The following is a 23,073-nucleotide window of genomic DNA, read 5'->3' on the forward strand; positions in this document are numbered from 1 at the left end:
GCTAAGACATAACCATGAAGAACCTGGGTTTCAAAATCCCTACAATGGATCCTGCTAGTGCTAAGACATAACTATGATGGACCTGGGATTCACTACCAATGGATCCTGGTTGTGCTAAGACATAACCATGAAGAGCCTGGGAATCGAACTCACTACAATGGATCCTGGTGGTTCTAAGACATAACCATGATGAACCTGGGATTCGAACTTCCCACAATGGATCCTGGTGGTGTTAAGACACAACCATGATGAACCTGGGATTCGAACTCCCTACAGTGGTTCCTTGTGGTGCTAAGACATAACCATGATGGACCTGAGATTCGAACTCCCTACACTGGATCCTGGTGGTGCTAAGACATAACCATGATGTACCTGGTATTGGAAGTCCCTACTATGGCTCCTGGTGGTGCTAAGACATAACCATAATGGCCCTGGGATTCGAACTCCCTACACTGGATCCTGGTGGTTCTAAGACATAACCATGACGAACCTGGGATTCGAACTCCCTACAATGGATCCTGGTGGTGCTACATAACCATGATGGACCTGAGATGAACTCCCTACAATGGACCTGGTGATTGGGAAGTCCCTACAATGGATCCTGGTGGTGCTAAGACATAACCATGATAAACATGGGATTCGAACTCACTACAATGGATCCTGGTGGTGCTAAAACATACCAATGATGAACCTGGGATTCGAACTCCCTACAATGGATCCTGGTGGTTCTAAGACATAACCATGATGAACCTGGGATTCGAACTCCCTACAATGGATCCTGGTGGTTCTAAGACATAACCATGATGAACCTGGGATTCGAACTCCCTACAATGGATCCTTGTGGTGCTAAGACATACCGATGATGAACCTGTGATTCGAACTCCCTAAAATGGATCCTGGTGGTGCTAAGACATAACCATGATGAACCTGTGATTCGAACTCCCTAAAATGGATCCTGGTGGTGCTAAGACATAACCATGAAGAACCTGGGTTTCAAAATCCCTACAATGGATCCTGCTAGTGCTAAGACATAACTATGATGGACCTGGGATTCACTACCAATGGATCCTGGTTGTGCTAAGACATAACCATGAAGAGCCTGGGAATCGAACTCCCTACAATGGATCCTGGTGGTTCTAAGACATAGCCATGATGAACCTGTGATTCGAACTCCCTACAATGGATCCTGGTGGTTCTAAGCCATAACCATGATGAACCTGTGATTAGAACTCCCTACAATGGATCCTGGTGGTGCTAAGACATACCCATGATGAACCTGTGATTCGAACTCCCTACAATGGATCCTGGTGGTGTTAAGACACAACCATGATGAATCATGGATTCGAACTCCCTACAATGGATCCTTGTGGTTCTAAGACATACCGATGATGAACCTGTGATTCGAACTCCCTACAATGGATCCTGGTGGTGCTAAGACATTACCATGATGAACCTGGTACTGGAAGTCCCTACTATGGCTCCTGGTAGTATTAAGACACAACCATGATGAACCTGAGATTCGAACTCCCTAAAATGGATCCTGGTGGTGCTAAGACATACCGATGATGAACCTGTGATTCGAACGCCCTAAAATGGATCCTGGTGGTGCTAAGACATAACCATGAAGAACCTGGGTTTCAAAATCCCTACAATGGATCCTGCTAGTGCTAAGACATAACTATGATGGACCTGGGATTCAAAAATCCCTACAATGGATCCTGGTTGTGCTAAGACATAACCATGAAGAGCCTGGGAATCGAACTCCCTACAATGGATCCTGGTGGTTCTAAGACATAACCATGATGAACCTGTGATTCGAACTCCCTACAATGGATCCTGGTGGTGTTAAGACACAACCATGATGAACCTGGGATTCGAACTCCCTACAGTGGTTCCTGGTGGTGCTAAGACATAACCATGATGGACCTACAATGGATCCTGGTGGATTCGAACTCCATGATGAACTGGTCGAACTCAATGGTTCCTTGTGGTGCTAAGACATAACCATGATGGACCTGAGATTCGAACTCCCTACACTGGATCCTGGTGGTGCTAAGACATAACCATGATGTACCTGGTATTGGAAGTCCCTACTATGGCTCATGGTGGTGCTAAGACATAACCATAATGGCCCTGGGATTCGAACTCCCTACACTGGATCCTGGTGGTTCTAAGACATAACCATGACGAACCTGGGATTCGAACTCCCTACAATGGATCCTGGTAGTGCTAATACATTACCATGATGGACCTGGTATTGGAAGTCCCTACAATGGATCCTGGTGGTGCTAAGACATAACCATGATAAACATGGGATTCGAACTCACTACAATGGATCCTGGTGGTGCTAAAAGATACCAATGATGAACCTGGGATTCGAACTCCCTACAATGGATCATGGTGGTTCTAAGACATAACCATGATGAACCTGGGATTCGAACGCCCTACAATGGATCCTGGTGGTTCTAAGACATAACCATGATGAACCTGGGATTCGAACTCCCTACAATGGTTCCTTGTGGTGCTAAGACATTACCATGATGGACCTGGTATTGGAAGTCCCTACTATGGATCCTGGAAGTATTAAGACACAACCATGATGAACCTGAGATTCGAACTCCCTACAATGGATCCTTGTGGTGCTAAGACATACCGATGATGAACCTGTGATTCGAACTCCCTAAAATGGATCCTGGTGGTGCTAAGACATAACCATGATGAACCTGTGATTCGAACTCCCTAAAATGGATCCTGGTGGTGCTAAGACATAACCATGAAGAACCTGGGTTTCAAAATCCCTACAATGGATCCTGCTAGTGCTAAGACATAACTATGATGGACCTGGGATTCACTACCAATGGATCCTGGTTGTGCTAAGACACAACCATGATGAACCTGTGATTCGAACTCACTACAACGGTTCCTTGTGGTGCTAAGACACCACCATGATGGACCTGAGATTCGAACTCCCTACACTGGATCCTGGTGGTGCTAAGACATAACCATGATGTACCTGGTATTGGAAGTCCCTACTATGGCTCCTGGTGGTGCTAAGACATAACCATAATGGCCCTGGGATTCGAAATTGCTACAATGGATCCTGGTGGTGCTAATACATAACCATGGTGGACCTGGGATTCGAACTCCCTACGGTGGATCCTGGTGGTGCTAAGACATACCCATGATGAACCTGGGATTCGAACTCCTTACAATGGATCCTGGTGGTTCTAAGACATAACCATGACGAACCTGGTATTGGAACTCCCTACAATGGATCCTGGTGGTGCTAAGACATAACCATGATGGACCCGAGATTCGAACTCCCTACAATGGATCCTGGTAGTGCTAATACATTACCATGATGGACCTGGTATTGGAAGTCCCTACAATGGATCCTGGTGGTGCTAAGACATAACCATGATAAACATGGGATTCGAACTCACTACAATGGATCCTGGTGGTGCTAAAACATACCAATGATGAACCTGGGATTCGAACTCCCTACAATGGATCATGGTGGTTCTAAGACATAACCATGATGAACCTGGGAATCGAACGCCGTACAATGGATCCTGGTGGTTCTAAGACATAACCATGATGAACCTGGGATTCGAACTCCCTACAATGGTTCCTTGTGGTGCTAAGACATTACCGTGATGGACCTGGTATTGGAAGTCCCTACTATGGATCCTGGAAGTATTAAGACACAACCATGATGAACCTGAGATTCGAACTCCCTACAATGGATCCTTGTGGTGCTAAGACATACCGATGATGAACCTGTGATTCGAACTCCCTAAAATGGATCCTGGTGGTGCTAAGACATAACCATGATGAACCTGTGATTCGAACTCCCTAAAATGGATCCTGGTGGTGCTAAGACATAACCATGAAGAACCTGGGTTTCAAAATCCCTACAATGGATCCTGCTAGTGCTAAGACATAACTATGATGGACCTGGGATTCACTACCAATGGATCCTGGTTGTGCTAAGACATAACCATGAAGAGCCTGGGAATCGAACTCCCTACAATGGATCCTGGTGGTTCTAAGACATAACCATGATGAACCTATGATGAACTTCCCACAATGGATCCTGGTGGTTCCCATAACAATGGACCTGGGATTCACTACCAATGGATCCTGGTGGTGCTAAGACACAACCATGATGAACCTGGGATTCGAACTCCCTACAGTGGATCCTGGTGGTGCTAAGACATAACCATGATGAACCTGGGATGATGGACCTAAGACATAACCATGATGGACCTGAGATTCGAACTCCCTACACTGGATCCTGGTGGTGGTAAGACAGTACCATGATGGACCTGGTATTGGAAGTCCCTACAATGGATCCTGGTGGTGCTAAGACACAACCATGATGAACCTGTGATTCGAACTCACTACAACGGTTCCTTGTGGTGCTAAGACACCACCATGATGGACCTGAGATTCGAACTCCCTACACTGGATCCTGGTGGTGCTAAGACATAACCATGATGTACCTGGTATTGGAAGTCCCTACTATGGCTCCTGGTGGTGCTAAGACATAACCATAATGGCCCTGGGATTCGAAATTGCTACAATGGATCCTGGTGGTGCTAAGACATAACCATGATGGACCTGGTATTGGAAGTCCCTACAATGGATCCTGGTGGTGCTAAGACACAACCATGATGAACCTGTGATTCGAACTCACTACAACGGTTCCTTGTGGTGCTAAGACACCACCATGATGGACCTGAGATTCGAACTCCCTACACTGGATCCTGGTGGTGCTAAGACATAACCATGATGTACCTGGACCCACCCATACCTGGAAGTCCCTACTATGGCTCCTGGTGGTGCTAAGACATAACCATAATGGCCCTGGGATTCGAAATTGCTACAATGGATCCTGGTGGTGCTAATACATAACCATGGTGGACCTGGGATTCGAACTCCCTACGGTGGATCCCGGTGGTGCTAAGACATACCCATGATGAACCTGGGATTCGAACTCCTTACAATGGATCCTGGTGGTTCTAAGACATAACCATGACGAACCTGGGATTCGAACTCCCTACAATGGATCCTGGTGGTGCTAAGACATAACCATGATGGACCCGAGATTCGAACTCCCTACAATGGATCCTGGTAGTGCTAATACATTACCATGATGGACCTGGTATTGGAAGTCCCTACAATGGATCCTGGTAGTATTAAGACACAACCATGATGAACCTGTGATTCGAACTCCCTAAAATGGATCCTGGTGGTGCTAAGACATACCGATGATGAACCTGTGATTCGAACTCCCTACAATGGATCCTGGTGGTGCTAAGACATAACTATGGTGGGCCTGTTATTCGAACTTCCTGCAAATGGATCCTGGTGGTGCTAAGACATAACCTTGATGAACCTGGGATTCGAAATCCCTGCAAATGGTCCTGGTGGTGCTAAGACATAACCATGATGGACCCGAGATTCGAACTCCCTACAATGGATCCTGGTGGTGCTAATACATTACCATGATGGACCTGGGATTCGAACTCCCTACAATGGATCCTGGTGGTGCTAAGACATACCCATGATGAACCTGGGATTCGAACTCCCTACAATGGATCATGGTGGTTCTAAGACATAACCATGATGAACCTGGGAATCGAACGCCGTACAATGGATCCTGGTGGTTCTAAGACATAACCATGATGAACCTGTGATTCGAACTCCCTACAATGGATCCTGGTGGTGCTAAGACATACCCATGATGAACCTGGGATTCGAACTCCCTACACTGGATCCTGGTGGTGTTAAGACACAACCATGATGAACCTGTGATTCGAACTCCCTACAATGGATCCTGGTGGTGCTAAGACATACCGATGATGAACCTGTGATTCGAACTCCCTACAATGGATCCTGGTGGTGCTAAGACATAACTATGGTGGGCCTGTTATTCGAACTTCCTGCAAATGGATCCTGGTGGTGCTAAGACATAACCTTGATGAACCTGGGATTCGAAATCCCTGCAAATGGTCCTGGTGGTGCTAAGACATATCCATGGTGGGCCTGTGATTCGAACTCACTACAATGGATCCTGGTAGAGCAAAGACTTAACTATGATGGACCTGAGATTTACTACCAATGGATCCTGGTTGTGCTAAGACATAACCATGATGAACATGTGATTCGAACTCACTATCAATGGATGCTGGTGGTGCTAAGACATAACCATGATGGACTGGCATTGGAACTCCCTACTATGGATCCTGGTAGTATTAAGACATAACCATGATGGATATGTGCTTCCAGCACCCTACAATGGATCCTGGTGGTGCTAAGACATAACCATGATAAAGCTGGGATTCGAACTCACTACCACTGGATCCTGTTGATGCTAAGAAATACACATCATGAACCTGAGGTTCGTACTCCCTACAGTGGATCCTGGTGGTGCTAAGACAAAACCATGATGAATCTGGTATTCGAACTCACTACCAATGGACCCTGGTGGTACTACAACATAACCATTATGGACCTGGGATTTGAATTGCCTAAGACGGACCCTGGTGGTTCTAAAACATAACCATGATGAACCTTGGATTCGGACGCCCTACAATGGATCCTGGAGGTGCTAAGACATAACCATGATGGACCAGTGATTCCAACTCACTACCAATGGATCCTGTTGATGCTAAGCGGCAGAACCCGTCAATGCGAATTCCAGTATCTAAGAGGTAAATTGAAAATTAGAAGTGTCATTTTGACGCATTTGCGCCGAGGCTTTAAACCACTGTGCAAATATCGACGTTTCAGGAAATGGCCCCTTTAATAATTTAAGAAACCGAGCCTTTGCGAGTACATCTCACACCAGAATGAGAACATAGTCTCGGTACACGCGAACTAAGGTCTTCACTTCAGATAATATTGAAGAAACAAGAGAAGCCGTTTAACACACGCCCGGAGTTAGCAGATACAAGTGTTGTCTCCGACGTAAGCCATGTAACGGGTGACATGTTCTTAGATCTTTGCACATTGATCGACCTCAAGTTGCGTCTGTGTAAACTGCACAAAATTCAAGTTTGTAAATTCTGATTTCAAAATCAATTGTCACAACAAAAGCGTGACGTCATAATGCTGGTTACCAATGATGATATGCTGAAACACCTTGAAAATGATAAAAAAGTTATCGTTTTGTATTGGCAGAAAAATCAAATTGTGTTTTCATCGGTATTTAGGCATGAGACAATGTATCACACTAATCTCGTCTTCATGTTCGAATCTCCATGTGTTATGAGATTGACGAGCACAAAATACATCTATCCTTATTTCGAGTTAAAGTAAAGTTAAATATGCTGTTTTCAACGTGTTTAATTATGAGCAAACATTTATTAGATACCCGGAATATTTAATGCACATGTTGCGTCTCTTAAAAACCAACAATGCACTGAAATTCTCGAGGGGCAGGCACCATTGACCTTAATATAAAACATGCTCGTATCTGTGACATGTATAACACATAATATACGCTTTCTATAAACAGACATAATGAGTTAGCGTTCTGGCTTGTCTTTCGCGGACATCACCTGTGTAACAAGTGCAGGTGTTCGTATTTTCAGGAATGTAAAATATGACATGTATAACACATATAATAAACGCGTTATAAACATAGAAATGATGAGTCAGCTCTCTGTCGGACGTATCTTGTCGCCAAGTACAAGTGAACTTTTGAAGACACTGATTGGGCAGTATACTGAACTGCTGTTTCACATTTAGCAATTTTTAACCATTGTAAAATCGGCCTGTAAAAATTAAGCCATATATTTTCAGTGATTGATATTATGAGCGGTCCACGCTGAGGGGTACAATCACACATAACTAACCAATCAACCGAGCTTGACCACCCGTTCCAATAAATCGCCTCTCACGATAGACATAGGCTACTGGGTGATACTTAAAGGCTGCCATCGAGTGCTCATTTAATCCACAACCGTGGTGGTGGGGTGGCCTGGTGGTTAAAGCATTTGTTCGTCACGCCGAAGGTCCGGGTTCGATGCCCCACATGGGTACAATGTGTGAAGCCCATTTCTGGTGTCCCCCGCCGCGATATTGCTGAAACATTCATAAAGCGGAGTAAACTAAATTCACTCACTCACTAATCCAAAACTGTTACAAAACCTTTCTTAAGCGATTTCAACAGCTGTTTAGACGTTGCAGGTAAGAGAGGCGGGTCGGTGATTTCCAATGAGACGTGTTACTTTAGGCCTTCCTGCGGTCAGTATTGCTCGAAGGCTACCTTTCTTACGCTGATTTCGACAGCTATACACATGGAAAAAAGTATCGCAACACCTATTATTTTTAACCCCATATAGCAGAAAATGGAACGCAAATGTGTTTTTCAGATATATGATTTAATGCATTATTAGATATGTTATAAACAGATCATCGAATAATTATCAAAGTTGGCACAAGTCATTGTCACTGACCGTTGTTCATCATGGCACTCGTGTTCTAAATATCTTGTATTACCCCATGAGAGTTCAGGGCTGCCTGGTATCGCCGTCCCATGAAAACAATACCGTTACACATTGTGGCCTGGAGAATGTACACCGAAAGTCGATTTCTTTTATTCATGAGATGCCAGAGCTCGTGTTTGTTGCTGCAGAAGCACTGCATATGTACGGCGGAATATCTTGGAGCAAGTACCGTTTGCGGGTATTCATTGATGGTGTAGGGCCTTTTACATGATCACTGACATCCTGAACAGGATCTCTGACCATGGTCTGATTAAAAGGCCAGTCTTCAAGCACGACAATGCCAGACCACATCGCGCACGTGCCGTTGGTGTTTTGCCATGGCTAGTAAATGAGATAAGCCGGTGACATTAATCATTACACGGCGGAATCTGGGATTCGAATTAAACCTTGACACGGCTAAAGGACGCCTAAAACCATTATCAACACTATTGACCTTCTTTCAACTTTGTATATAGTATATATGAGGCAAGGCAGAGGGCAAGGTCAGATTATGTTGACGTGACATACACAGACAGCACTCATGATAATATTCTACTCACTTGTGATCAAGTATTTACGTTCAAGGATACTATTTAAGCAGGCGGTTTTCAAAACTGTTGAAGTGTATTAGTGTCACAGTATATATAGTTGTCATAGACGTACAAAACACTTAGCTCTACGAAGAAGATATACAGATACATACGAAGATGAAGCTTTTGAATAAAGCAGACCAGGCACTATTGTTGGTTACTCGAAAAAACATGATTAACAAAGGCGATAATTAAGGAGATTATCATAAACTTTTATGTAGACGAAGGTGTCATAGAAGTAAGTATTATCAACGTACATGTATGTATCTTCTACACAGAAGTAAGTATTATCAACGTAGATGTATGTATCTTCTACATAAAAGTAAGTATTATCAACGTAGACGTATATATCTTCTACATAAAAGTAAGTATTATCAACGTAGACGTATTATCAACGTAGATCAACGTATATGTATCTTCTACACAGAAGTAAGTATTATCAACGTAGATGTATTATCTTCACACAGAAGTAGTATTATCAACGTAAATATGTATCTTCTACATAAAAGTAAGACGTAGAGTATATATCTTCTACACAAAAAGTATTATCAACGTAGATGTATCAACGTAGATGTATCTTCTACACAGAAGTAAGTATTATCAACGTAGATGTATGTATCTTCTACACAGAAGTAAGTCAAGTATTATCAACAGAAGTAGATCAACGTATGTATATCTTCTACACAAAAGTAAGTATTATCAACGTAGAGTATATATCTTCTACATAAAATGTATTATCAACGTGTATCTTCTACACAGAAGTAAGTATTATCAACATGAAGTAAGTATTATCAACGTAGATGTATGACAGAAGTAAGTATTATCAATAGATGTATGTATCTTCTACATTAAAGTATGTATCTTCTACACAGAAGTGTATTATCAAGTAAGTATTATCAACGTAGATGTATGTATCTTCTACACAGAAGTAAGTATTATCAACGTAGATGTATGTATCTTCTACACAGAAGTAAGTATTATCAACGTAGATGTATGTATCTTCTACATAAAAGTAAGTATTATCAACGTAGATGTATGTATCTTCTACACAGAAGTAAGTATTATCAACGTAGATGTATGTATCTTCTACGTAGATGTAAAGTAAGTATTATCAACGTAGTATTATCAACGTAGATTATCAACGTAGATGTATGTATCTTCTACACAGAAGTAAGTATTATCAACGTAGATGTATGTATATCTTCTATCACAGAATCTTCTACACAGAAGTAAGTATTATCAACGTAGATGTATGTATCTTCTACACAGAAGTAAGTATTATCAACGTAGATGTATGTATCTTCTACACAGAAGTAAGTATTATCAACGTAGATGTATGTATCTTCTACATCAAAAGTAAGTATTATCAACGTAGATGTATGTATCTTCCACACAGTAAGATTAGTAATGTATGTATCTTCTACACAGAAGTAAGTATTATCAACGTAGATGTATGTATCTTCTACACAGAAGTAAGTATTATCAACGTAGATGTATGTATCTTCTACACAGAAGTAAGCATTATCAACGTAGATGTATGCATCTTCTACACAGAAGTAAGTATTATCAACGTAGATATTTATCTTCTACACATAAGTAAGTATTATAAACGTAGATGTATGTATCTTCAACATAGAAGTAAGTATTATCAACGTAAATGTATGTATCGTCTACACAGAAGTAAGTATTTTCAACGTAGATGTATGCATCTTCTACAAAGAAATAAGTATTATCAACGTAAATGTATGTATCTTCTACCCAGAAGTAAGTATTATCAACGTAAATGTATGTATCTTCTACACAGAAGTAAGTATTATAAACGTAGATGTATGTATCTTCTACACAGAAGTAAGTATTACCAACGTAGATGTATGCACGATTACTCCCATGTGTGTATGTGTGTTACAATTACAATGGAAGATACACTGTCTAGATTAAACGACAGTGGAAGTCTGGCTAAGGTAATTTTAGATAAAGTGTCTATTTATAACCTGTTAAGCAGGCAACTTCCTTTGAAAAGAGGCCACATTTCGATAACACTTTTCATTTGAATTAAATGACCCAGTTACCATGGACTCGTTTTAAACCTTGTGACAGCATCAGCATAATTTCTTTCATGTTTTGAAAACCCTCTCTATAAACATCCTCACACTGGGTGGTGTGACATTTCGATGGTATCCGGGTACAACGCAAGAGTACAGATGTTCTGAACAAGAATTCAGTAACCCTCTCAACTTTATTTCTGTTTGTATGTGTTTTTTTTTCATATGCATCTGTAACCTTACCCGATCATTGTCATGAAAGTCGTGTTTTTCTAAGCTGACATAAGCGATAAGGGTATTACTCCCCTACAGTTTTATGATCAATTAAAACAAACACACATCAGTAATGTCACTAATTGGCAGGCCTTTTGTTCTCTTTTGGCCACATTTTACATAAACCAAGATATGCCATACTTAAATCCACCACCATAATCGAATGCACATCACACAAACACTTCACAACAACTGTGTAATGCCTTAATTCAGATCAAGTATGCGTACGTCGTACTTCAAAACAACTGTGTAATGCCTTCTTTCAGAACAAATAGACCATGCCTTACTTCATACAACCATCCAATGCCTTACTTCACACAACCATTTCAATGCCTTGGTTCAAACAACCATCCACTGCCTTACTGAACACACTCATCCAATGCCTTACTGAACACACTCATCCAATGCCTTACTGAACACACTCATCCAATGCCTTACTTCACACAACCATCCAATGCCTTACTGAATACACTCATCCAATGCCTTACTGAACACACTCATCCAATGCCTTACTGAACACACTCATCCAATGCCTTACTGAACACAACCATCCAATGCCTTACTGAACACACTCATCCAATGCCTTACTGAACACACTCATCCAATGCCTTACTTCACACAACTCATCCAATGCCTTACTGAACACACTCATCCAATGCCTTACACAAACACAACCATCCAATGCCATCCAATGCCTTACTGAACACACTCCATCCAATGCCTTACTTCACACAACCATCCAATGCCTTACTGAACACAACCATCCAATGCCTTACTGAACACAACCATCCAATGCCTTACTTCACACAACCATCCAATGCCTTACTGAACACAACCATCCAATGCCTTACTGAACACAACATCCAATGCCTTACTGAACACAACCATCCAATGCCTTACTGAACACACTCATCCAATGCCTTACTGAACACAACCATCCAATGCCTTACTTGAACACAACCATCCAATGCCTTACTGAACACACTCATCCAATGCCTTACTTCATACAACCATCCAATGCCTTACTTCACACAACCATTTCAATGCCTTGCTTCACACAACCATCCAATGCCTTACTGAACACACTCATCCAATGCCTTACTGAACACACTCATCCAATGCCTTCACCAATCATCCAATGCCTTACTGAACACAACTCATCCAATGCCTTACTGAACACATCCACTCATACAACAATGCCTTACTGAACACAACCATCCAATGCCTTACTGAACACTTACATCCAATGCCTTACTGAAAACCACTCATCCAATGCCTTACTGAACACAACTCATCCAATGCCTTACTGAACACAACTCATCCAATGCCTTACTGAACACACTCATCCAATGCCTTACTGAACACACTCATCCAATGCCTTACTGAACACACTCATCCAATGCCTTACTGAACTCATCCAATGCCCATCCAATGCCTTACTGAACACACAACCATCCAATGCCTTACTGAACACTGAACTCATCCAATGCCTTACTCACACACTCATCCAATGCCTTACTTGAACACAACTCATCCAATGCCTTACTGAACACAACCATCCAATGCCTTTACTCATGAACACTGAAACCATCCAATGCCTTACACACAACCACACACAACCATCCAATGCCTTACTGGAACAACCATCAATGCCTTATGCCTTACTTCACACAACCAGCCAATGCCATCCAATGCCTTACTTCACACAACCATCCAATGCCTTACTTCACACAACCATCCAATGCCTTACTTGAACACAACCATTTCAATGCCTTACTTCACACAACCATCCAATGCCTTACTGAACACACTCATCCAATGCCTTACTGAACACACTCATCCAATGCCTTACTTCACACAACCATCCAATGCCTTACTGAACACGCTCAGCCAATGCCTTGCTTCACACACTCATCCTATGCCTTACTGAACACTCTCATCCAATGCCTTACTTCGTACAACCACCAAATGCCCTACTTCGCACAACCACACAATGCCTTACTTAACACAACCACACAATGCCTTACTTAACACAACCACCCAATGCCTTACTTCGTACAACCATCCACTGTTTTACTTCACACAAGCTATGTAATCCCTTCATTTACGACCGGTCTTCATTCCGTATTTTCACATTAATGAGAGAATATCTTACTCCACACATCAACCATGTAATGTAACATTTCCCAATAACTATGATCCCCAGGGAGTTTTAGATTGATAATACGATGTGCCGTTTGAGATTCACATCCAATCAACGAGGGAGAAGCAAAGCGCCTTTGAGCAGCTGAGCTGGATATTAGCGCTATACAAATATTAGTATAATAAAAACAAAATAACTATGAAATGAAACACTCCACAACCACTATGAATGAGTGAATGAATGAATGAACGATCTTTATAAAGCCGTACTTCACAACAATTACATAATGCAATAGTTCACCACGGTTATATAATACCTCGTTCCTCGACAACTGTCTTACTTCACCACAACTGCATAACGCCTCACGTCACAATAACACCGTAATGCACATGTAGCAGGGCATGGAGTCATCCCACGGATGACATCCTTACCTTGTCAGCTTGTTAACGGGGTTAACCTCTTTGGTCATGTGGGACTCGGAAAATTTATGGCCGCTACATTGGCGCCCAACGTGGGCTGAGCACGTTTATATATGAAATTTGAGCAAAATATGTCTCAGTACCCTGCTATGCGGCCCGGGCAGTATCTCATGTTGGCGGGGGACCATGTAGCAGAGTCATGTAGCAGAGTCATGCCATAGATGACATCCTTACCTTGTCAGCTTGGTACAGAATGGACCCCTGTATTAGAGACACACTTTATGCTGACAACAAGCAAAAGTAAAGATCAACTCACAGGAGAATGAGTCCTTTCCGGAGTCCAGAATTTTCGCAGTACAGTTCGTGGATCAGATGACCATCTCTCCTTGGGCACTTTCCTTCGTTCTTCATCACAGTTTCTATATCAGCAGCATCTTCAACCAGCACACACCACTTGCCTAAGTTGATCCGTACCAGTGATCCGTGCGTATCAACCAGCTCATTGAACAGATGGTGGACTTTCTCTATGGTGTGACTTGCTGTTGAAATAGAGAGTGAGTGTGTGAGTGAGTGGAGTTTGTATCTGTTTTGGGGAAATTCTGGTCACATCACGGTGCAGGCATGGCAAAATGGGCCCACATAAAGAGCATGGCATGTTTGTTTGCTGACTGGAATCAACCCTGGAGCTTAAAAGCCAACTCTTAAACCACCGGGCAAGCACTTGTGGTGGTGTCTGCGGATGGGGCGAGGTGATGTGTGGTGGTGTGTGGTGGTTAGGTTTGATGTGAGGTATTTAGTACATTTTCAGAAATATTGTTGGTAGCTACATCTTTTTTGAATACTTGCGACAATACATATATATAATATATATGAAAAGTTTGTTTTTTTAAAAACGTTGACAGGTATACAGTTAGATATATTTAAATAGATTGAAAACAACACACAGTGCCAATTTCACTCCTGTATGTTTCATAAGCTGCAATACCTACGGTTGTGAATAGTTTGTCATCCAGTTCAATACAACTGTTATATATATAAACGTAGGTGCAAACAATATTTACGAAAATAACTACAATACCTACGGTTGTGAATAACTTAGAAGCAGGAATCAATACAATTATTACCTGGCTTGTCGGATGGATCGGTTCGAAACAAATGAACCGTCCCGATTTTCCCCAGGAAAAATAACAGATGTTGATCAACTAGTTAGTTATACTTCATAACATGCATATACACGCTTAGCTGCCTGGTTGAGCAAGGTAACATAACATGTTATTCTTTTCTACAGCATTAGAAAAAACAGGTAACGCAAACAAAAGTAACTAATATATTTGTGGAAACTTCAAATTTATTCTTATAATGATGACACTAATTCAAGTGTTTTAGAAATCGTGTGTGTGAAGGGACAAGAGATTATATCAAGTAAAGCATTGTCGGGTTCATTTAATGGATTTCGTCACGTACTGGCTTTCCAAGTCCAAATAGCCTACATCTGCGTGACCCGTGGAATGAATGTTAGCAGATATTGTCGGTCGCGACACACATAACCCAGAGGTTACACGTGTGCGTCACCGTGACGCACATCTGGGATCGAGTTATCATACAATAAGGTTATTTCCGTCACTTTAAAGAAAGTTTCTGAAAACAATCCAAGTAGGGGTATCATATGGCGTTTGAGACGCGATTCCTTCTAACTGTAGGAACGGGAGCTCTTGTTGCAGCAACCTTGCCCCATCGGCCTCGACCTATCATCCGTGACACATCTGATCATTAATGATCGTGTTGTTATTTAGCGGTGAGACGTGTATTTATTTCATTACTCAAGACATGCTCAAATACATTTGCATGGGGACTGCATACATAGCCCTTTTAGGTTACCTCATCGTAACTGGGAATTCAGGATTCTCAGAAGTATCAAATTGCGGTATCCGTGCAGACATTTCATGACTCATTCAACATGCTCTATATCAACGTATGTAGACTTAAACACAAGATTACTCATTAGGGGATTCAGGAAAATGATACACTATAACTATGATATACTATGCTTTGTGGAAACAAAATTAGACAGTTATGTTTATATTGATATTCAAGGATTTACAAAATTATATCACAACAGAACAGCGGACAGTAACAGAAATTCATTTATAAGTTGTGTCGGTAATCTGTTTGGGAGAGTTGTATTTAAGCAAATATATAACTATTTCAACGAGAACAAGTTATTGTACAAATGGCAAGGTGGTTTTCAAGCTGGAGTTCACCTGTCCATCAATTAATTGAAAAATATCATCAAATATACCAAGCTCTGGACCAATATTGTATGTTTTTTTTGGTGATGTTTCGAAGGCTTTTGATAGTGTTTGTCACAGAGGGCTTATACATAAATTGGAAATGCATGATACAAAAGGTAGGTTGTTAGAGTGGTTATGTAATTATATACGTAATCGCTATCAAAAGTCTTTGTTAATGGAGCCCTGTCTAAACCAAGGTTACTCCAAGCTGGCCTCCCACGGGGATCAGTGTTGGGGCTGTTTCTATTCATCGTTTATGTAAACGATATTGCTGATGACTTAGATTGTATAACTCGACTATTTTCAGATGACACATCATTAGGCAAGGCTTCTGAGAATCTTAACAGAATAGAAACCTCATTAAACGTAAATCTCAGAAGGGTAAATGATTCTGCAAGCAAGTGGTTGATATCATACAATCCAGATAAGACAGAAGCTGCACATAAGCTGCAAGAATTATTACAGGACCTCCCAAATATTCTTCTTTTAATGCACTTTATTATGAAACTGGCTTGGAAGCACTATCAGAGCGTAGAAGAATAAGAACATTGTCTTTGTTCTGTAATATTCCAAACAACAACAACAAAAATCTACCTAAAAGAAATAAGTCCTCAGTCCGTAGGGTCCAGGAGTCGATATCATTTAAGAAATTCAGGCAATATCTCCTTGCCAAGAACAAGAGTAAACAATTCTCATGAGTCGTTCTTCCCATCGACTATTAGATTGATTAAATCGAGTATAATAACATCATATATTTCAGCTCCGCTGAACTTATCTCACTGTATTAGAAAATGTAACATATTACATACGCAAATATGTCATGGAGCTAGTAGATTAAGTTACGATCTGTACAGTATAGGGACAATCACTAATCCATCCTGCGCATGTGGTAAGCCATGCGAAAATGCTCATGACTATTCTTAGAATGTTCTTTATATACAATATACATAGAAAGATCATGTTTAAAGCTATGCAAGATGTATGTGCTAGTAATTCTGTGATTACACTAACTGTTCTTCTAAACGGCATTGCAGATCTGACAAATCATAAAAATGAAATTATATTTAAAAAATGTACATCAGTATATAAGCAAATCTAAACGATTCCAGTTGTCTTTTTTCTATACACCTTTTATATTATAATATTTCCCCTAAACTGTCAATCGTCCTCTCTCTGTGTCTGTTTCTTATAATTGCTTGTGCAGAAATTTGCCATTGTAAATATCTTATAGAGGGTTTTAAAGTTGTAAGGACTTGTCCCCGATTCTTCTCACTTTGTGAATAAAATATGTAAGTTTAAACTAAACAGAAATTCGGGAGGAATACTGGCAGTGATCAGAAATGATAAAACTAATCACTTCAAAAAGTTGGAGTGTGGGTCGGAGTTTTTTCTCTGGTTTGAAACATCATATGAGTTGTTACAAGTGACAAACTATGAACAAAATGACACTGTGTATATCGGTATAGCGTATACACCCCCAGAGGGATCACGATATTACACAAACGAAACGTTCTTGCAGATGAATTCTGAACTCTCAACTAAATCTAAAATTATACTAATTGTTTATGACATGAACTCGCGAACGGGTATTTTACGAGACTATGTTACTGTTGAGTGTGATATTGTTAACGATGCTGAAAAACAGGAATCAGCTGATATCTCGCTTGAGAGATTTAATCAGGACAAAGGCAAAGTTAATATACGCGGATATTAAATTTCTTGAACTCTTTCTTGCACAGACAAAGGTATTGGTGAGGTAACTCGTAGTAAATGGGTCAGTCTAGTGGATTACTCAAGTGTAAGCGGAATTATCCTATGGGCCATGAAAAAAATTACACTGCTCGACTTTAACCCATTGTAATCTGATGCAAATGTTCACTATATCTTTGCCCTTTTCAGTTTCACATAATCATGATAATGATACAAGCGAAGGCAGTCACGCCCCTCTCAACCATGTAAGCCACATTCGAAAATGGGACAAATCTCGTATTAATGATTAAATGGATGCTACTGACAGAGACAATGTCGAGTCTGCTGTTCATGATTTATGTTCACAAAGATCCACTTGATGTTATTACCGCAGTAAACGATGAACTATGCAGTGTAACCACCACCACAACCGCCAACTATTTCGGTTTGTTAAAAAGAGAAAATTTAAAAACTTTGCTCCAAAAAGAAAAAAAACAAGACATTTTTTCGGAAAACCGTGCAAAATATTTCGAGGAAAATATGTTGGGGCCCTTAGGCGTTCAAAACCTATCGTAGTCTTCCACATAAGAACAAATAAGTGCAAGTAAAGAATACAACCGTTACCTTTTAAGATTTCCAAGACTGCACTCTAAAAGCCTTCAAGATAAATTTCTAAAATTTAAATTTGACTCTATTGAAAGGTAAAAAAGGTGACCCGACGAAGCTCCCCGACAAAAAACGACCGTATGTTGTTTTTTTCTAAATGGTAAATGAAGGACCGGGAGATATTGATTTTGACATTAACTCTGTTAACGATTTCGAATTTAATGACAGTACATTTCTAAATGGTACCGTAGCAAAGAACGAAATAATTGCCTCAGTTACACAAATGAAAATCATTCGGCGTTCGACGAGGTGAACATTTATCACCGATACTATTTACAATATTTCTGAATGATCTGGAATAAAATGTACAAATGACAACTGTAAAGGAGTCGAATTACATCCTGGTGAATTACAACCGCTTAGAAACTGGGATAAGTCTATTTGTTTTGATATATGCTAATAATAATAGCTTTGATAAATATCGTTAAACAAGAAAACTTAATATATATGTATCCAAAACAAGTATACTTATGTTTGGTGGTTCCCAAAGAGATTATAGATACTGTTTCAAATTTGGACAACACATTAAAGGGAACGTGCCGTCTAAAAATACCTAGGAATTACTGTGCAAAAAATTACAGATTTACTTTAAATGAAAAGAGTCTAGCTGAGAAGGCCACCAAAGCTATGTATGTATTCCGTTTTAAGCAAAGATAGATTACTTAATTTGTCTTGTGATTGTTAGTTACGATTACCCGGTTGCTTTGTTGCTCCTATACTTCTTGCTGGGTTTGAATAATGGGGTTTTGGTAATTATTATTGGGTAAAAATAGGAAATTTGAAACGTTGAAAGGAACTCCTCTCATTAAGAAAACATCATTCCTGATAATTGGGGAACTAGGGAGATGTCCACTGAAAATTGAAATTAAATCACGAATGCTACTCTTTGGGGGACAACTCATTTCAGGAAGGGCTTCTACATTTTCTCTCTTTATTTACAAATTACTGTATCATGTTACAATCTGAAACACATATCGCCATACATGTATTGCCTGTATTAAGAACACAATTGACCAAACTGGAATGAGTCATATGTATGGAGTAATCCACCCTCAAATGAAAGATTATGTTCTCTTTGTAATTCAATGGATATTGAGATGAATTTCACTCTCTGTTTATTTGCCTTTGGTCCTTGAAAGTATAAAATACATCAACAAATATTACTGTAGAAATCCGAATATGCACAAAGTGAACCAGCTTCTTCATTGCAATAAACTAGGAATAATTAGGAAATTAGCAATATTATGCAAAATAATAACGTGTCATTTCAAGCAACGCCCCAAAATAAAACCTTGTTAAATGCATGTATACACATTGCTTACGCTTGCAACCAATCGATATGTATATTTTACCAATTTGTGTATCTTACATGTATGTAACATATGTAAGCTGTACATAATAATGGTGTAAACATGTAGCGCTAATGCCGCAGAACGTGGCCAGAGTGTAAATAAAGTGTTTAGTAGAGTATTTGTGTTTGTGCACGCTCGTGGATGTTTGCATATCGCTATTTTCCAGTTGCCTAAACTAAGGATTACCTGATCCGTTTCTCGTTACCTTTTCATAGCGTTATGTTTTACCATCATGATAAAATAATTTGTTTCAGCTTTGAGGTGATTGTATGATTTTATTGTCACTCCCTATCCAGGTATAGCATTTGAGAGTATTTCTGAAGAATTTAAACATTCGGGAAATTATATTTATGTGAAACTTTAAATTATTTAAGTGTAACGAATTGGTGTATGACATGTACGACATAAATAGACATTATAATTATATAAAGATCAATGTCACCGAACTTCAAAGGGGAAGAGATTATTAAAAACTGTTTAGTTTTGTGTCAGCTATATTTTGTTATATAATAATATAAGTAATAATATTTTTTATTAATGAATTTAATCCTTATATCACAGACAACACAATAACAGTGAAATGGTATATCAATTGCTGAGGAAGGCAACTTAAAAGCTTCGATTAACTTCAGATATGAAACCAAACATCACAAGAGTAATAAATAGATATGTTACAAGGAAAGACATTTTGACGAGAACCAAGAAAGAAATGAAATGTCCTATGATAAAATGTCAACTTATGAAAAGTCAGTGAGATTCTTATACTGGTGTATTACATGACAATCTCTGATAGCCTCTTACTGTAACAATAGCTAAACGAAAGTGAAAGATGTTCGTATTTTTTCATGAAGTTATAAATGTGAAATTTATGACAGGAAATTATGAACCCGCATCAAATCTAAAGTGTTTAGAAAGGCAAAAATTCAGCTTTGTTGTTCGTCCTTCACGCAGAGCCGTGTAGCAAGTGCAAGCGTACTTTTGAAGAGACTGAGAGGGCCGGATACTGAATCGATGTTTCGCGAGGCGTGCTCTATCCTAACCCAGATTACGACTATAAAAGGCATTCTTGCATGTACACATTGTTGGCAACCATGACCTTTTCCGTGAATGTGAGTTACAATTCATATGACAGTTTTAAATTAAGGCATATTTCAGGTGAAATCAAGACACCACGGTCTAAGAGGGACATATACCCTGTACCACTGCCTTATGTACCATAGTAAATAGTATTTGTTCTAGGAGAGGGGAGGAAGTGTGTGTGTAGGGAGAGGGGGGACTTTCTCTCATATAAAGTTTTTTGTATCAAATTGCCTCAATTATACAACAGTAATGTCGACAGTGAGACCTGGAAACAATAAGTGGTAGATGCCAACACTATGTACGTTATTGTACTCAATCCGTCTTACCCCACCCCATCTCAACCCATCCGCAGACACCACCGTCCGTCCCGTCCCTAACCCAGCATGGCAAGATAACATCGTTTCATGGGACGATGTGAACTCACTTACTTCCGTGTAATAGTCATTAGTGATATAGCATATGTACTTACAGAATGGTTTAAAGTGGAATGCAGGTCCAATGATTGGAGTGTTGTAGATTCCCCCGGGGCCTGGGATTTCTTCGAAGGGTCGGACTCCTCTGATGACAAGGTCCTCAATAACTGACGTTGAGTGATAGCGTCGATTGATCAGTTCCCAGCACCGGCTCGTCACTGAATTCAGCGTCCTTCTCATCCTGGGGTTGTTTATGTTTTCTGTGCAGTGAAATGTGGGTTAACAGAGTGTTTCCATTCAATAACTGTATTTGCACAATCAGGTATAGTGACGACCTCTAACGAGGCCTATTCTCCTCGACCACAAAACGTCCTGACATGAATGAGGATATTACACAATTGACGTTATGTCAGTGAATGAGGACACCTCGAACATAGCAAGGCAACGTCATACACAATGCAAGCATTATCTGCAAAATTCTATGTTTTCCCCATAAATCGCTCAACTCTACATGCGTGAAGAGACGGGACAGGGGTCTGTCGGGTAGAAGTAGTTTGACGTCATTCAGACAGAGTCACGCAACGAGACAACGAACCCCGTTCTGTCTTAAAACGGGACTATAGTCGGATGACTTGACTTTCAAAACAAGATAGATTCAGGTCGTTCCTAAACTGGTCTGATTGTAAACGCAAATTTCATTAACTTTTAGTCTAACACTTAATGCCTATCTACACGAATCTGGGTGGTTGTGTTTTTGCACCCAGCTGTATGCAGAGGAAGTGTTTTATTACATCAACAGATGAGATGTTACAATATTTGACATAAAGTATGTAATTCTTTATATGTAACCATGAAATCTGAGATGGCATAAGACCTTTTCTTCTTTACAAGTTTGATAAAGAGAACCGGGTATTCACAACGATTTTGTCACGTAATCAGAAATTCTGTGGCACAAGTTACTAAAGGTTAGTGGCCCACAATTTTCTTTCGTTACGGGTTAATAAAGAGCTCCAAGTGTTCTTGATGATATTTCAGTTTAATGACATTGCCCCATTTCCACAAAGAGTGCAACCTTACGACTTCCAACATCTTCACATGTGTATGGTGAATCAGTGAGTGTATAGCTTTTAACACCGTGTTTCCCATTGGAGGATAGCCCGAATTGGCACAGGCTTAACTTTGGAGAAGCCCACTCCACGTAAGCGGTGGTTACAAACCCTATATTGCAAATCTGGCGAATGCGGAATTCGAACGCACGGTCAAATGATCCTTACGAATCCAAGGGGCGCAACTCTGTATTGCTCTGTATACGTTAAGTAGATTATACCCCATGACTTAGAAACGCGGGTCCCGTGAATATCCGGGTTAAAAGTGATCTTCATTATCCCGTTTTTGTCGTAAAAGGCGACTAACGGGATCGGGCTGTCAGGCTCGCTGATTTGACTGACACGTGTCATCGTATCCCAGTTGCGTAGATCGATGCTCATGATGTTAAGCACTGGATTGTCTGGTCCAGACTCAACCATTTACAGACCACTGACACATAGCTGGAATATTGCTGAGTGAAACAACAAACACAGTTTTGAATGTTTTGACAGCATTGCCAGCCTTTTTATC

General features: G+C 40.4%; 1 protein-coding gene across 1 annotated transcript in view; it reads right to left on the reverse strand.

The window, feature by feature from the left end:
- Nucleotides 1–21,912, reverse strand: part of LOC124282694 (probable cytochrome P450 CYP44) — a 45,263-nt gene extending 23,351 nt beyond the window's left edge. Inside the window, exons 1-2 of the mRNA XM_046718717.1 lie at nt 21,513–21,912; nt 14,282–14,504 (exon numbers count right to left, since the gene is read on the reverse strand). Coding sequence (XP_046574673.1) covers nt 14,282–14,504; nt 21,513–21,696 — 407 coding nt within the window. The 5' untranslated portion in view covers nt 21,697–21,912. The remainder of the gene's footprint in view (nt 1–14,281; nt 14,505–21,512) is intronic.
- Nucleotides 21,913–23,073: the final 1,161 nt, after the last annotated feature.

The sequence above is a fragment of the Haliotis rubra genome, unplaced genomic scaffold (genome assembly GCF_003918875.1).
Source record: "Haliotis rubra isolate DU_JTF1 unplaced genomic scaffold, ASM391887v1 Scf300, whole genome shotgun sequence".
Taxonomy (NCBI): Eukaryota; Metazoa; Mollusca; class Gastropoda; order Lepetellida; family Haliotidae; genus Haliotis; species Haliotis rubra.